Below are 17,763 nucleotides of genomic sequence, written 5' to 3' on the forward strand. Positions count from 1 at the left end.
GAGTACCTTCCAAGCTATGTTTCTTAGTATGCCCTGGGACCATCTCCCAGCCACACTCAGTCTAACTGTAGACCAGAAGGTTCAGTGGTGAGGTGCTCAGACACACTGGTTGGTGCTGAGGATCACCAGAGCTATATGCTGCACTGCTGAGGAGGGGCCATGAGTCACTGGTATGGATGTTGGAATCACACAAGTGTCAGGCATGCTCTCCATCTTTTGAGCTATCTTCCTGGCCTCTAAAGGTTGACTTAAAAAAAATTAAGGGTGGGAGCAATAGCACAGCAGTAGGACATTTATCTTACACACAGCTAGCATCCCATATGCCCCCAAGCCTGCCAGGAGTGATTTCTGAGTGCAGAGTCAGGAATAACTCCTGAGACCTGCCCATGTGCCCCCCAAAATTAATATGAAAATTTTTGTTAATATATTTTAAATTGAATTCCCATGAGATACACAATTATAAAGTTGCTCATAATTGAGTTTCTGACTTTTTAAAAATAGGGTTAATCACTTAATGTTGAATATGAAGATATCCAAGAAGTAAACAAGTTTCACTAGAGTGCTGATAGTCTGAGGGAGGTGCAGATAAAAATCTGAGGACTCATGTAAAGTCCTATATTCAGGACTCCTGGAACATGGAGTCCTGTATACAGTCTTTTATCTGTCATCTCTCCCAGAGAAAGACAATCTTCAGAGATTTTACCTTAGCTTTCTCTTTCTTCACACATTACCTACAAAATGTAAACCACCCCCTCCTTAAGCTTAGTTACCATTAGATAGAAATTTGTTTGTTATTGGACTTTCTTCCTATGATTGATTATATTGAACAATAAATGTCCTACATGTCCTATAGTCAGGGCTCATTCAACGAAGGTAGGAGCTCCCTGACCTATGTTTTTCTCTCTTATTCCTGTTTTGTTTTGTTTTGTTTTGGTTTGGTTTTTGGGTCACACCTGGCAGTGCTCAGGGGTTACTCCTGGCTGTCTGCTCAGAAATAGCTCCTGGCAGGCACGGGGGACCATATGGGACACCAGGATTCGAACCAACCACCTTTGGTCCTGGACTGGCTGCTTGCAAGGCAAACGCTGCTGTGCTATCTCTCGGGGCCCCTGTTTTGTTTTCTTAATCCATGTGGTGCCCCTCCTTCAGGACTGTTCACCTGGGGTTGGACTCTGGCAATTTAAAAATTGGACCCCAGAGAGATAGTACAGCAGGTAGGATGCTTGCCTTTTATGAAGCCAACCTCTGTCACATCCTAACACTGCATATGGTCTCCCAGCACCACCAGGAGTGATCCCTGTGCATAAATTCAGGAGTAATCTCTGATTATTGCCACATGTCACTCTGAAATAAAAACTAACAATCGAAAATATTAAAATTAAATCTTAAAGATATTATGCTACTTTTAACTTTGTTGATGAATGGCAATCTTATAATCAAGAATATTTCAAATGTGGGAGTAGAGCAGTAAGCGTAGCACAGAGCACTGTTTTGCATGTGGCCAACTTGAGTTCAATCCCCAGCACTTCATATGGCTCCCTTCTCGATCCCCTTAGGACAGAGCCAGAAGTAAGACATAAGCTATGGTCACTGCTGGTATGACCCTCTCCCCCAGGACCATTTTCATTGTATTTTTACATCTCTCATAGCCAATATCTTATTAAAGGTATATATTATTTAAGTTTTATCTTTAACTGTCTTAAAACAAGATGTTGGGCCCGGAGAGATAGCACAGCGGTGTTTGCCTTGCAAGCAGCAGATCCAGGACCTAAGGTGGTTGGTTCGAATCCCGGTGTCCCATATGGTCCCCCGTGCCTGCCAGGAGCTCTTTCTGAGCAGACAGCCAGGAGTAACCCCTGAGCATTGCCCGGTGTGGCCCAAAAACCAAAAAAAAACCCAACAAAACAAAACAAGATGTTATTCCATAAGAAACATCAGAGGTTACCTTAAAATAAACTTTTATGGATTGCAGAGATAGTACAGTATTTAAGACACTTGCCTTGCATTGTGTTGATCCCTTTTGAATTCCAACATCATATGTATTCCCTGAATACTGCCAAGGATCACTCCTGAGCACGAGCCAGGATCGTCCTGAAGTCCTGCAGGGTGTGGTGACAACTTTTCTGAGATAAATTAATATTCATTAATGTAATATTTTACTGTTAATTCTGTCATTCTATTCACACATATGTTTTCTCAGTACTTTTTTTTTCCATGCCACACCCGTTTGATGCTCAGGGGTTACTCCTGGTTAAGCGCTCAAAAATTGCCCCTGGCTTGGGGGGACCATATAGAATGCCAGGGGATCGAACCACAGTACTTCCTTGGCTAGCGCTTGCAAGGCAGACACCTTACCTCTAGTGCCACCTTGCCGGCCCCCATTCTCAGTACATTTTTTAAAATATATTTTTTATTTAAGTAACATGATCATATTTGGGTTACAGTCATAACCAGAACACCTCCCTTCACCAGTGTAACATTACCACCACCCCTTTTCCATCCCCTGCTTGTATTCGAGACAGGCATTCTACTATAGTTATTTGTTTTTAAGTTCAGTAAGTTGTATTTTTATTTCCTTGAAGGATAAGAGTAAAAAAATATAGTAAAGGTATAATAATGGCAATCGCCATTGTTTGATAAGGTCCAGAAAAATGGGAAAATGGAGAAAAACTCCTTGACCTGATTACAAAAAGGCCTCACCCTAGAAGTTTATTGGCGTAAGACAGACTCTGGGTTCCAGGCATACCAGTTCGTCCAACTCCAGTCATTCCAAGGTCCCGGTGAAACTTTTTCACACTTTAGCTATTGTTGGTATCTTATATTTAAAGACTCTGGATTCTGTGCATTTCTTTCATTGATGTCAGGCTGATGTGGAGCATTCTCTAGTTTCAGCATACCATTAAATGCAGAGCGATCTGCCCTGCATGCAGACTGTTGCTGAGTCGTCTGGGTGTTGGGAGCACTCTTTGGAGTAAGTCACTGCCAAAGCAGTGGTAGGTCTTCCCTGGTAGAGGCTTGGATCCTGGTAACATTAAAGACAATTGTGGTTGTTTTCGTAAATGGTATCCATTGTTCAGGTGTGTGTAGGCGATGCCCATTCTTCTGAGGCCTGAGCCAAATCATTATGCCAATGTTCAGGGTAAAAGGCCCAATTACATTACCAAATTTGTGTTCCCATCTCTATTAGATAAGAACTTGTTTGCATATGTATTATTTTCCCATTTTAATGTGTCTATGCAAAAGAGAAGCAATGCCATAAGATATTGTTGGTGCATCTGGGGGCCGATGAATAAAATCCAACATTCCCCATAACTTGGTACAAACATGAAATTTATACAGAGATACTCTTCAACCAGTATTGCTTATAAAACAGATCTCAAAGGGGGGAAAATCAAACAGTCAAATAACAAATCCAGTGGGCAAAATTGTCACTATATGAGGATTTTCGACAAGAGTTATAGATGTTAAGGGAATACATCTGAGATATACAAAGGAGATACACGTGACCCTCTTATGTTTTAGAAATAGTCAAAAGGGAGGGGGTGTTTCCGAGACACCACTTTGGTCTGTGATTGGGACAAGCGAAGAGAGCATGGAGCCATGTCCTTCCCTTGTTGCCTGCTGAAGCTTCGGACTCCCCGAGAGACTTTTGCTTCCTAATTGCTGGAAGTTGAAAGTTCAGCAGACCCCTCCCAGCCCCTTGCAGGACCAAGGAAGCCTGGGGTCTCTTTTAAATTGCTTCTCACTGGATCCCACTTGCTGGGACCCTGAGCAAGTGTCCAGGAATAACCCTGGGGACGGGGAGGAAGGAGAGAGAAGGCTGTGGGGGGCTGCCGAGGCTGCATCTTCAACCTATCTTGGTCAAAAAGCCGACAGCATGGAACTTTGCCGTGATGGGTAGCCTGCTGAAGCTTCAGACTCCACACAAAAATTACTGTGAAAGATATATAATTTACCTTGGCCAAAACAAAAATCATTCGTACAGAAAATGGTTAAATGTGGGGTAACAAGAGATGGGAGTGAGGGAGTAAAGGAATAAAACGAGCGCCTAGACGGCGTGCAGATAATGACAAGCAGAGGAAACACAATGATATCCATATATTTCTTATAATGTCCCCCTTTCACAATGGACAAGTTTAATAAGGAAACTTCCCTGATAAGTCCTAATGACAGAACCTATTGTGACCCATGTCCCGCACCCTTTCCTAGGCCTGGTTAAAGCAGCCTTTGGCATGGCGGAGGGCTGCCAAACGCCATGCTGGCAGGACCTCCCAGCTCGGCTCCCAGAAAGGAAAGAGATCCTTCTCGAGCCAGAAGGCCGGAAGGTTGCAGCCCCTGCCCCCAGACCCTCCCCTCTGGAGCCAGGAGGGAAATGGGGAGAGCCTAGGAAAACTAATAAACTCCTCCAAGGGACCCACCTCGGAAGCTTGCCCAGCTATGTGGCCAGGCAAAGCCCTGGAGCTCAGTACATTTTTAAAGAGCTTATTAAAGCATAATCAATGTGATAAATGTTGACTATTTAAAGTAAACAATTGAGATTATTAAAATTTTTCTATATTTGTGAGGTCACCACATTTAATAAAAAATATTTCCATTACATCCCAAGCTTTTCTCAGTTTCCTTTTTCATGTCTTCACCATCGCTGACTCTTCTCCTTCTATAGGCAACCAGTGACTATTTTCTTCAGTTATTAGTTTATTTTTATAGCTTTCTATATAAATGGAATAATATAGTATGTACCCTGTCTTGTCTAAACTCTTAAGTTTGCATAATTGTTTTGAGATTCTTCATTTTGGGGGGGTATTGCCAAGTATTTCATTGTATAGATATGGCAGTTTATTCATTTGATTAATGATGGACATTTGGACTGCTCTGAGTTTTACTTATAAATAATACTGCCATAATCATTGAGTATATTTGCAAGCTATTTTACATCCAATTTTACCACTGATTGGCAATGATGGTTGTTGTCATGTCTTAACCAGAGCAACTTTTTTTGCATCTTCCTGACAAATTATGACAATTATGGCAGATTATGAAAATTATGAAGATTATGAAAATATCTGGCTTTGTTTGTTTTTTAATTAAAAAATTTTTGTTGCCAAGGATTGAATTTATGGCTTCACACATACAAGTCATTGAGCTGCATCACTAGCCCTAGTAATATAAAACTTTAAACCCATTTCCAGTACTGAACCTATTTTATTCATTTAAGGAAAGAAGGTTTTCACTTTTAAAATTTGAAATCATAACAATTAGGACAGCATTTTTTTTTATAATAGTCCCAAATAAGAGGCCAGAGTGATAGTATAGCAGGTAGGGCACTTCCCTTTTATGTTGCTTATCTGTATCCTATATGGTCTCCTGAGCACAGCCAGGTGTAATTCCTAAATGCAGAGTCAAGAGTAACCTCTGAGCATTGCTGGGTGTGGCTAAAAAAAGAAAAAAGTTCCGAATTAAAATTAACATTTTATTTTATTTTATTTTATTTTTATTTTTTGAGCCACACCCAGTGACACTCAGGTGTTACTCCTGGCTATGTGCTCAGAAATCGCTTCTGGCTTGGGGGACCATATGGGATGCTGGGGGATTGAACCACTGTCCATCCTAGGTTAGCTGGTGCAAGGCAAACACCTTACTGCTTTCACCACCACTCAGGCCCCTAGGAGCTTTTGTTTGTTTGTTTGTTTTTGTTTTTGGATCACATCCAGCGGCACTCAGCGGTTACTCGTGGCTCTTTGCTCAGAAATCACTCCTGGCAGGCATGGGAAGGGGACCAAATGGGATGCCAGGATTCTAACCAATGTCTGTTCTGAATAGGCTGCTTGCAAGGCAAATGCCCTACCGCTGTGCTATCTCTCAGGCTCAAATTAAAAATTTAAATGTAACTGAATTAAAGGGTCTAGTCCTTAATTAGCCAAAGAGCTTATGCAAATAATTCCACTATAATAATATTATGGTGGATATATTTCTAAAGAGAATTAATGCTTTCTAATGCTATTTTATTCCTCAAAGTAAATGTTACAGTGGTCTTTATAACTTTTTATAAACTTTTTTTTTTTTTTTTTTGGTTTTTGAGTCACACCTGCTGACGCTCAGGGGTTACTTCTGGCTTTGCCCTCAGACGCTGGGGGATCCAACTGTGGTCTGTTCTAGGTCAGCCGCGTGCAAGGCAAACGTCCTACTGCTGTATCACTGCTCTGGCCCCACTTTTTATAAACTTTAATAACTTTTTATAAATTTTTATAAGCAAGAGAAATATAGAAATGATCCATAATAAAGTACCTAAAAATTGAGGCATTTAATCAATTTGTGGTTTTCATTGTTCTTTTTTTTTTTTATAACTTTCAAGACCTTGTTTTGAAATTTCATATCTAGAGTTACTTTATACATATATTTAATTTATTAAGATAACTTTGGCTTGGGCCCGGAGAGATAGCACAGCGGTGTTTGCCTTGCAAGCAGCCGATCCAGGACCAAAGGTGGTTGGTTCGAATCCCGGTGTCCCATATGGTCCCCCGTGCCTGCCAGGAGCTATTTCTGAGCAGACAGCCAGGAGTAACCCCTGAGCACTGCCGGGTATGACCCAAAAACTAAAAAAAAAAAAATAAATAAAAGATAACTTTGGCTTATAAAAATATAAATGTTTTTATCTTTTACGGGTATAATGTTACCACACCACACCCACCACCAAAGAGCCTTTGTTTTTCCACCACTGTCCATTGGATTCAGGAATGTTTAATTAAAGTTTTTCTAAAAGGCAACTGAATTTATTTATTATGGTTTTAGTGACACACCCAGCGATGCTCAGAGGTTACTTCTAGCTCTGCACTAGGAATTACTCCTGGAGGTTCTTGGGGGACCATCTGAGATGCTAAGAATTGAACCCAAGTTAGCATGTGCAAAGCAAACATCCAGCCTGTTATAATATTGCTTCAGCACACCATTCCCCAGAATTTTTTTGTTTTGTTTTGTTTTGGGGCCACACCTGGTGACTCTCAGGGGTTACTCCTGGCTATGCACTCAGAAAATGCTCCTGGCCTTGGGGGATCATATGGGACACTGGGGGATCAAACCGTGGTTTGTCCTAGGTTAGCGCATGCAAGGCAAATGCCCTACCTCTTGTGCCACTGCTCTGGCCCCTCCCCAGAATATTTTTATGTGCCATTGGATTTCTATCTCTTTTTTTCATGGCAGGAAGCTTGAACCACACTTAGTAGTTCTTGGGAATTACTCTTGACTCTGTGCTCAAGGTGGTCACTTCTGGTGGTTCAGAGACCACGTGCTGCTGAGGATCAAACTGTATTAGCACTCATAACCTCTTGAAAAAAATCCTGTCTATTTTGAAAGAAAATATGCAGATCTTAAAATTTGCTGATCCTTTCTATTTATTTGCTCTTGACAATATTTTTGTGTTTACATATGTCTGAACATGCAAACATGCACATACATATATAATGGATATATAATAACCACCACTCTTAGGCAGTACATTTTCCCTGTTTATGATACGTAATTGCATGACATTTAGTTTACTAAGAACTGAGTTTTATTTTTCTTTTTTGTTTATTTGTTTTTGGGTCACACCAGCAACACCCGGATTACTCCTGGCAGGCACGGGGGACCATATGGGATGCAGGGATTGGAACCACTGTCTGTTCTGGATTGACTGCATGCAAGGCAAATGTCCTACCATTGTGCTATCTCTCTGGCCACTGGGCTTTTACTTTCTAAATGATTTCTTCTGATATGATGTGTTGATGTTATCACTTTTCTTAATAGTCCGTGTATAATCATGATACAAATACATACGGAGAGCCAGAGAGATAGGACAGTGGGTAGAATGTTTGCCTTGCATGTGGCTGAACCTGGGTTTGATTCTAAAATCCCATAGGGTTCCCCAAGCCTGCCTGGGGTAATTTCTGAGCATAGAGCCAAGAGTAAGCCGGGTGTGGCTTCCCCCAAAAAACCAAATACACAGTTCTGCCTATAGATGTATTCTCATTTTTCTTTTATAAGGGAACTCCCAACACCTGGCAGTACTCAGTGGCTACTCCTGACTTTATGCTTGGGGACTGTTTCTGATAACTAGGAGGACCATGAGGTGCTGGGGGCGGGTGGGTCACACCTAGGCCTTCTACATACAGAGCATATAATTCAGACCTTTGTGCTACTTCTCAGACCTTATATTCTTTGTTTGTTTGTTTGTTTGTTTGTTTTTTGGGGGAATCACACCCAGCAGCACTCAGGAGTTACTCCTGGCTCTGTGCTCAGAAGTTGCTCCTGGCAAGCTTGGGGGACCATATCGAATGCTGGAATTTGAACCGCTGTCCATCTGTCCTGTGTTGGCTCCATGCAAGGCAAATGCCTTACCACTGTGCTATCACTCCATCCCTTGAGGTGTATTCTTTAGAACCTAATCCCATTATGTATTTTTAATTTTATACTAAAGTCTTTTATTATAGACTGAGCAAAAGGATATTATGTTCCTTTTCCAGTAGAATACTATACATGGAAAAAATAAAATGTTTTAAATATTGGGTCTATATTGGCCTTTGGAACATTTGTGGTATCATCAAAATTTTTTAAATTGATTTTTATTATAACTTTTTTTTTTTTTTGGTTTTTGGGCCACACCCATTTGACGCTCAGGGGTTACTCCTGGCTATGTGCTCAGAAATCGCCCCTGGCTTGGGGGGACCATATGGGACGCCGGGGGATCGAACCGCGGTCCTTCCTTGGCTAGCGCTTGCAAGGCAGACACCTTACCTCCAGCGCCACCTACCCGGCCCCGATTTTTATTATAACTTATGTTAATTTGATTTAATACTTTTGATCTTTCTGTAATTGATTATTTTTTCTCTTAATAAGAATATAACAGAGCTGGGCACATGGATCAGTAGTTGAGCTAATGCTGCTACTAGTAGAGATAAGATCCTGAGTTTGAGCTCTAGATACCCACAAACTAAAGAATATTTTTTGTGTAATACCAGAATATAAAACACATTTGGTATTTTGATTATTTTTTATACGAGTAGAAAGCCTTATTTGCCAGGCTAAAATATAAGCTAGTATTATGACTGGGCAAGTTAAAAAAATACCAATGTTTTTCTTTCAGATCTCTATAAAAATGGACTCCAAAGAGCTAACTTTGTACCATTTATAGCTGTGCTGAAGGTAAGAAAATTGCCTCTCTTTTACTCAATATCATATTGTTTGATAAGCAAAGATTTTTAAGGTCTATCAGGTCTTACATTCAAGTAGAATTAATTTTGATATTTAGATAGTAATAGTCAAATACACTAAAGAAGAAGAGAATTTTTTTTTAAATTTTGGGCCATACCCGGTGATGCTCAGGGGTCACCCTTGCTATGCACTCAGAAATTGCTCCTGGCTTGGGGGACCATGTGGGACACCGGGGAATTGAACTACGGTCTATCCTGGGTCAGCTGCATGCCAGGTAAACACCCTACCACTACGCCATTGCTCTGGCCTGACAAGAGAATTATTAATGTAATATTCATTAATGTGTACATAGGAAAAATTGTTTAACTGAAACATTTTGATAGTTTGAATTTTATAAATTTTAATATAAAGTTTGCTCATAATTATTACAGAAGAATGTTTAAACTTATACATTGATTTCTAAAAAAAATGTTTAATGTTCCCCATTTTCTTCAGGTTAATGGCCATTAACATGTTTTCCCAGCTATTAAAGTTGCTATTCTAGAGTAACATTATTACAAAAATATTCTAATATATTTAAATGTGATTGTCATCAAGTTATCATGAAATTATGTCAAGTTGAGGCACATAAATAGTTTAAATATTTGTGTGTATCATCACTGCATAGAGTTTTAAATAGTCTTCATTATAATATGATTAAGAATAAAAAGCCTCCTTTTTCACTGTCAGTTTTAAGTAATTTTTGTACAATTATTAAATAATTTTTCACTCTACCAATATGTATTGAAAACCTACTATGTACACGGTACTACATTGGGCATAATAATGAAATAGGTTTTTTTTTTCTTCCTTGGAAATCATTTATGATATAGTTGAGTATATAATATGTACACAAATACCTATAACACAAAGCAAAATTAATGGCCAAATAAGAAGCATATATGTAAGAGATGTTCAATGCTCATCATATTTATTTTTGTTGGAGTGGTGGGCAGTTGCTATTGCAGTGATCAAGGACTAATCTTGACTATTCTAAGGAATGACCACTGGTGGTTACTTGGGGGAGGGGATCATATATGGTGCTGGGATTTGAACAGGGGGAAGCAGACAACATTTCTGAAGAAAAAATTAGTTTTAAAAAGGACCAAAAATTCTTATCAAGAGGGAAAAAAACACTTTATCTTCAAATATTCTAAATATATAGTCAATCATTTTGAAATATATTTTAGTTGGAATTGTTTGCCAAACTTTATTTCTTCTGCTTTATTTAGGAGAATTCTAGCATCTGCTTCCCTGACCAATTTTAGATTCTCAGAGGATTTTAATTTCTCTGAACTATTTATAGATATAGGGAGTTAAAAATTTTATGTTGTTAGTATTTTTCCCTTTATATTCATGTTTTGCAATTGAGAAGAAGGTATATTTGCAGTATTTCTTCCATGCCAGGAATATAAAGTAAGACAAGATACATAGATTTTGAAATATAAACAGGGAAGCTAAGAAAAATAGGTGCTAAAAATAGCATCGTCATCTAGCATAAAATACATAATTTATAAAGAGAGATGGCTCAAGTTAAAAAGTGCACAGGGAACTAGATAATGGACCAAAAGAGAATAAAATAAAATAACCCCAATCGTATTCTTTGGTCAATAATAGATGATAGATATATAGAATCTCCTATGCCCTAGTCAGCCTCTATTGACTACTAAAGATAATAACTTCTTGTTACGGTTGATGGAAAGACTCCACTGAAATTGGTGTGAATGAAAATTTCCACTCCCTACTTGGCTTTCATAAAAGTACTCTCTTTCACCAGGCAGGAGTTTTAATATGCTTCCTTATAGCCTTAACAGAGTCTAAATCTACTGCCTTTGAAAGATATTGCCACAGGAGCCGGAGAGAGATAGCCCAGCGGCGTTTGCCTTGCAAGCAGCCGACCCAGGATCTAAGGTGGTTGGTTCAAATCCCGGTGTCCCATATGGTCCCCCGTGCCTGCCGGGGTATGGCCCAAAAACAAAAAAAACAAAAACAACAACTCGGGCCGGCAAGATAGCATGGAGGTAAGGCATTTGCCTTCCATGCAGAAGGACAGTGGTTTGAATCCTGGTATCCCATATGGTCCCCTGTGCCTGCCAAGGGCGATTTCTGAGCATAGAGCCAGGAGTAACCCCTGAGCGTGCCGGGTGTGATCCAAAAACAAACAAACAAACAAGAAGATATTGCCACGGGGTTTTTGTTTTTGATTGTGATTCTTTGTTGTACTAGATACAAAAATTAATATTCTGTGCTCAATTTTTCTTGGTCCTTTGACTAAAGAAAGTATGCTTTCATTGGCACCTCATTTTGGTGTCTATTGGCATTTTTGGCTTGCTGACTTTCAGCCCTAAGTCTAAAACTGCATGAGTGAAACTCATTATTTTGACATTCTTCAAGTATTGAGCTATCTAGCCATTTCTATTCTTTCTACTTTTCAGAAATCTTGTTATGTTTACTTTAGGGATAATTTTCAGGTAAAAGTTTTATATAGCAGGAGCAATAGGAAAATGTATTCCATCTTATAGGCAGAAATCAATTAATTAAATGTCCCCCTTGCCTGATAATACTGCTTTCTCTTTCATTCATGACTTTGTTTCTGTTATATGGTTTTCCCAGCTGGTTTTGGGTATTGATTTTCTGTTTCTTTGTAAGTTTAGTAATTTGTGATTAATGCAAGATATTGTGATTATTACAGTTTCTATTGTCTGCTGGATTTTTTTTGCAAGTTTTTGCAAATCAACTGGATCCTTTTGAAGCATTTTATTTATTTTTACATGATTTAGTTTTTAATTACAATTAATTTATTTAAGCACTGTGAATACAAAATTGTTCATAATTTAGTTTCATTCATAGAATAGAACCACCCTTTATCAGTTCACATTTCCCATAACCAATGGCTGCAGTTTTCCTCCCATCTTACACTCACTTCACTCTCTTGGGACAGCATTTTATGCCTCCCCCTTTTTGATACTAGTTTGCACTACTGTTAATGAAGGGGTGCTTATCACTTTATCCTCACTCAGAACTCAGGTATTTTATTTTCATTTTTATATATATTGCAGCGCTAGGGAACAAACCTAGGGGCTTAAACATCCAGATCAAGTGCTCTCCCACTAAACTACATCCCCTGCTGGCTTTTGAGGAATTTAAAAATGTTGTTAAGGTGTTTGGAGTAGTTTATCCTTAGGACTGTTTTGACCTTTGACTATTCTAGAATATACTGAATTCCCTTTGAGTTTATTAAAATCTTTCTACTCTGCCTGTTCTTTCTCCTACTTTAAAATGTGAATAGTTCTTTGACCGCTGTATGTAGTTTTTTATTAATTTTAAATTATTTAATTTTAAGTAATTTTTACCTTATTGCAGAACAATTTACTATTCAGCCAAAGATTTAAACTGTCACCATTTAAGTATTTGGAGACTTTTTAAAAGAATTTTGTTTTCTTGGGCCACACCCAATGATGCTCAGGGTACTCCTGGCTATGCCCTCAGAAATCGCTCCTGGCTTGGAGGACCACATGGGACACCCGGGATCAAACCAAGGTCCATCCTGGATCAGCCACCTGCAAGGCAAATGCCCTACTGTTGTGCTATCACTCTGGCCCAATCCCCCCCCTTTTAAATTTAAACATTGTGATTACAAAGTTTTTTTATTTTTTTATTTTTTCGGCCACACTCGTTTGATACTCAGGGGTTACTCCTGGCTAAGCACTCAGAAATTGCCCCTGGCTTGGGGGGACCATATGGGACCCCGGGGGATCAAACTGCAGTCGCGATCTTTCCTTGGCTTGGGCTTACCTCTAGTGCCACCTCGCTGGCCCCAAAGTTTTTTATTATTGAGTTTCATTCTTAAAAGGCCTCTGGGGCAGTCATTAAGCTCCCCTCTCTCTTTCTCTCTCTGCCTCTCTGCCTTTCTCTCTCTCCCCATCCTTTCCTTTTTTTCCTGGTTTTTTGGGCCACACCCATTTTATGCTCACGGGTTACTCCTGGCTAAGCGCTCAGAAATTGCCCCTGGCTTGGGGGAACCATATGGGATGTGGGGGGATGGAACCACAGTCCTTCCTTTGCTAGCGCTTGCAAGGCAGATGTCTTACCTCTAGCACCACCTCGCCGGCCCCTTCCTTTCCTTTTTTCATTTTTAGACACTGGTTTGTACTATTGTTAATGAAGGGATACTATGCATATCACTTTATGTCCACCCAGCACTCAGTTTTTGTACCAAATGTTAAATACCAATTACCATTGTCACAGTGGTCTCTTCTTTGCCCTAACTGCACTGCTTATTTGGAGCCTTTTCTCAACATCATTTCTTCCTGTACTGACCTCTACTAGGCAAATTCCACTACCTCAGCTTTCTAAAACTGACCAGTCAACTCATCTGTACTCTGGTCTAGAAATTATATTCAGACAGAAAAATATGAAAAATGTTAGATCTATTAATAATTAATAATATCTATTATTGCCCACAAGTCAGGAATTTCTGTTTTTTTTTTTGTTTGTTTCTCATTGTATTGTGTCTGATGCCAGATACTTCATGGGTTTTATCCAGTATTTTAATGATTTATGGTAGAGGGTAAAATTAGGTTCTAGATGTGCTTCTTTTGCCAAATGTATGCCTCTCAGTGTTTTAGTAACAATTTTCAGAAGGCACATTTTTTTGATAATTTGGGAACTCAGATCTGTGTTTTTCATGGTTATGAATATGTGATAGCTGTGAAAGAACCACTAATAAACACTGTCATGTCTTAAGGATGCTCCTTTGAATGTAATTTCCCTTTTTGATCTTTCTGCTTTTAGTATTCTATTTGTAGGATTTGCCATTGTGACTAGGATATGTCTTTGGGAGTGTTTTTCTTCAGGTCTCTTTTAGCTGGTACTCTTCGGGCATGCAGGATTTGACTACATGCAGTCTTTACCTCTGGGAATTTCTCTGTGTTGATGTCTTTGACTGTTGATTCTTCCTGGGGAATCTCCTTCCTGGGCCGCTGGGACTCTAATGATTCTTATGTTGTTTCTGTTGAGTTTATCAAAGACTTCTATTTTCATCTGTTCACATTCTTTGATACTTTTTCCATTGTATGATCATTTGACTTAAGATTCTTTTTCGGGCCCGGAGAGATAGCACAGCGGTGCTTGCCTTGTAAGCAGCCGATCCAGAACCTAAGGTGGTTGGTTCGAATCCCGGTGTCCCATATGGTCCCCCGTGTCTGCCAGGAGCTATTTCTGAGCAGACAGCCAGGAGTAATCCCTGAGCACCACCGGGTGTAGCCCAAAAACAAAAACAAAAACAAAAACAAAAAAACAAAAAAAAAAGATTCTTTTTCAATCTCTTCTGTTGTATGGAGTTGTTTTGCATTCCATCTTTCAGTTCAGTGATTCTATCCTTGGCTGCTGTTATCCTGGTGGAGAGGCTTTCCATTGAGGTTTCAATTCAGCTACCATGTTTTTCAGATCTGTTATTTCATTTTGGAGTTTTCTGATTTCTATCTTTCTGTTCTGTTCAGTTAGAGCTATGTTTTCTTTTATTTCCATGAGGATCCTCCATATTTCTATTCTAAACGCCTTATCTCAGAAATTAATCAAATGGTTGGTATTTTTTGGGTCATACAGCTATTCTCTTCATTCTTTAGGCACCAAATGAGGTTTCCCCATTGTCATGCTTGTAGTGTGATTTTTTTCTGCCTTTTATGGTGGGGTTCATTAGTTAGAAATAGCGCTCAGCCATGAAGCAAAGCAGAAAAGTGCTCTTCTGGAGACTCTAGGAGACTGTTTTTACTGGGCCTTTCTTGGCCCTTTCAGGAGAGTTTCAGGAGACAGAAGAGTAGAGAAATACGCAAAGGTGACAAGTCTCCTCAGTCTCTTTTAGTTGCTAGTCTCACAGCAGGGGCAGACCCCTTCTGCCTACCTTCACAGACAAAGGGTCTACCCTTCTGCCAGGGCACCTCTGGTAACTAGTTTTCACTCAGTCTTTCTTGGCCTTTCTGTTTGGGCATCTTTAGGAGACAGTTTTTGCTGGACCTTTCTTGGCCCTCTCAGAAGAGTTTCAGGAGACAGAAGAGAAGAGAAACACACAAAGGTGACAGGTCCCCCACAGTCTCTCCCAGTTGCAAAGCCACAGCAGGTGCAGAGCCCTCCCAACTTCACAGACAAAGGAACTACCTTTCTGCTTGGGCACCTCTGGTAGCCGGTTTTCTCTCAGTCTTTCTTGGCCTTTCTGCTTTGGCGCCTTTAGGAGACAGTTTCTGCTGGACCCTTCTTGGCCCTCTCAGAGAGTTTCAGGAGACAGAAGAGTATAGAAACACACAAAGGTGACAGGTCCACCCCGTCACTCCCAGTTGCTAATCTTGCTGTCTTCATTCTTTTTTTTTTTTTTTGGGCCACACCCAGTAACGCTCAGAAGTTGCTCCTGGCTTGGGGGACCATATGGGACGCCGGGGGATCGAACCGCGATCCATCAAGGCTAGCGCAGGCAAGGCAGGCACCTTACCTCTAGTGCCACCACCCGGCCCCGCTGTCTTCATTCTTAAGTGTTTCATTTTTGTTTAAAATTAAATTCTTTAAGTAAACTCTGGTTAAAAGTAATGAAGAAGACATTCTACAATACATTTTTTTTAAATAAGTGTCAGGTGGTAAATTAGTTTAAAATAAAATAGTAGCATTAACTCTCTTTTTGTTTGTTATTGCTTTGGAGCCATACTCAGCAGTGCTCAGGGATTACTTCTAGCTCTAAGCTTAAGGATCACTCTTGGCAATCTTGGGACCATCGGGGGAGCCAGGGATAGAACTCAGATTAGCTATGTACTGTAAACCCCCCTGCTGTACTATAGTTCTAGCTCCTAGCAGTAACTCTTATAAATATGACTTTTTCTTTTTTTTATAGTGTTGTTAATTAGAAAACATTCTAATATGATTGGTTTTGTCATTCAAATGGTTTAAATATGGAATACATAGAAAATCTTACAATATAAGGAAGTAGTTTTGTATTAAGATTACAAGTTGGGGCCAGGAGATAGCATGGAGGTAAGGCATTTGCCTTGCATGCATAAGCACGGTGGTTCGAATCCTGTCATCCCATATTGTCCCCCAAGCCTTCCAGTAGTGATTTCTGAGCCTAGAGCCAGGAGTGACCCCTGAATGCTGCCAGGTGTAACCCAAAAACCAAAAACCAAAAAAAAATTAAAAAAATAAAGATTACAAGTTGTTCTGTTTGCTTAATTTGGAAATAATGGCTTTGTTCTTAATGATTTTCAACATTCACACATCCTTTATCTAAAATATAAAAAAAATTAAACTTTGAATTAATCTTTGGGTTTTTTGCTTCCTGGGGAATGTTTTTTTGTTTTTGTATTTTTTTTTTTTTTAGGTAGTTTTATAACTATAGCAAGCGATTTAAGAATATTCTCATGGAGGTATTTCGAGTAACTTCAGAAGAATTGTTTGGAACCTTTAGACAAAATACTTCACTTTTCAGTCTTTGTTCAGCCACCTGTATTAGGATTTATAGATGTGCTCAATGTTTATTTACCTTTTTTTTTCCTGCCACAGTTTTCATTTCATTGGTGAAATTGGTTTGTCAGTTTGTTCATTAGAACGTTCAATACTGGAGCTTTCACAGAGCTTAATAATCAGAATCTTCCTTGGAAGTTATTGTCAGTCCTTCTGACCTCTTCTGTGTTGTCACCTGAATCAGCCAAGCAGGGATTAACCCTTTGTTAGCCTGATAATGTCTTTGCTTATAAGTTGGCTTATTAATACTTAAGATTAAAGGAAAGAAAAGAGACAAAAAATAGGCTGAACTCTTGAGTTGAAAAGATTTGCGGCTTTCCTCTCCCAACCCAACAAAGAATTCATTTGAATTTTGGTATTTAATATTTTAAAATGCAAAAATGATTATTTGACTTGAAGATTATTCTATGGCTTCCAAGTTTTAGGATAAATTAAAGAAATATACCTACAATGTTTATAAGCCTCATTTTGTGTATATTCGAGAAAATACAATTAAGAAAATTAACTATGATAATAGGAATTGAACTTTATGATGTTCTTGATGTATGTATGTTCTTGTACTTTATGTATGTGCTGTTCTTGAAATTAATAAGTAGAATAAATATTTTGAGATATGAATTAAAATTTTTGTACATCTTAATATGAAATTATATATTTTAGTGGGGGGTCTACCTTTGGAAAAATAATTTTGGGCATATTCCTTTTAAAATAATGTTTTTGAAAGTCTTAAATAAAATAAAAGATTTTTTTATAAAATATAGTGTCTAAAGGAATATTTGTATCGAATGAAATACAACAAACTGTTGCTTGATTTATCTTCTTTTAGGATAGATTATTTTTGGTTAGAGTATACATAATCAATTCTTTGATGATGAAGATGGTTTAAAGGAAGTGTGTCTTAAATATGAATTAGTTGTTTCTTAGACACATGAAATAATTAGTTTAATTACACGTGGCAGTTTTCTTCACTAGTGAGGTAATGTGAAATAAAATTCTCCCTTTTCCCTCCCTGAAAACTCAAGCCAATTAATAGAA

At 38.9% G+C, this 17,763-nt stretch overlaps 1 protein-coding gene across 1 annotated transcript in view; it reads left to right on the top strand.

Moving 5' to 3' along the window:
• AFG1L (AFG1 like ATPase) overlaps positions 1–17,763 on the top strand; it is a 249,257-nt gene that overhangs the window by 97,243 nt on the left and 134,251 nt on the right. The window contains exon 7 of the mRNA XM_049771195.1: positions 9,119–9,177. Coding sequence (XP_049627152.1) covers positions 9,119–9,177 — 59 coding nt within the window. The remainder of the gene's footprint in view (positions 1–9,118; positions 9,178–17,763) is intronic.

Source organism: Suncus etruscus, chromosome 4 (assembly GCF_024139225.1).
Source record: "Suncus etruscus isolate mSunEtr1 chromosome 4, mSunEtr1.pri.cur, whole genome shotgun sequence".
Classification (NCBI taxonomy): domain Eukaryota; kingdom Metazoa; phylum Chordata; class Mammalia; order Eulipotyphla; family Soricidae; genus Suncus; species Suncus etruscus.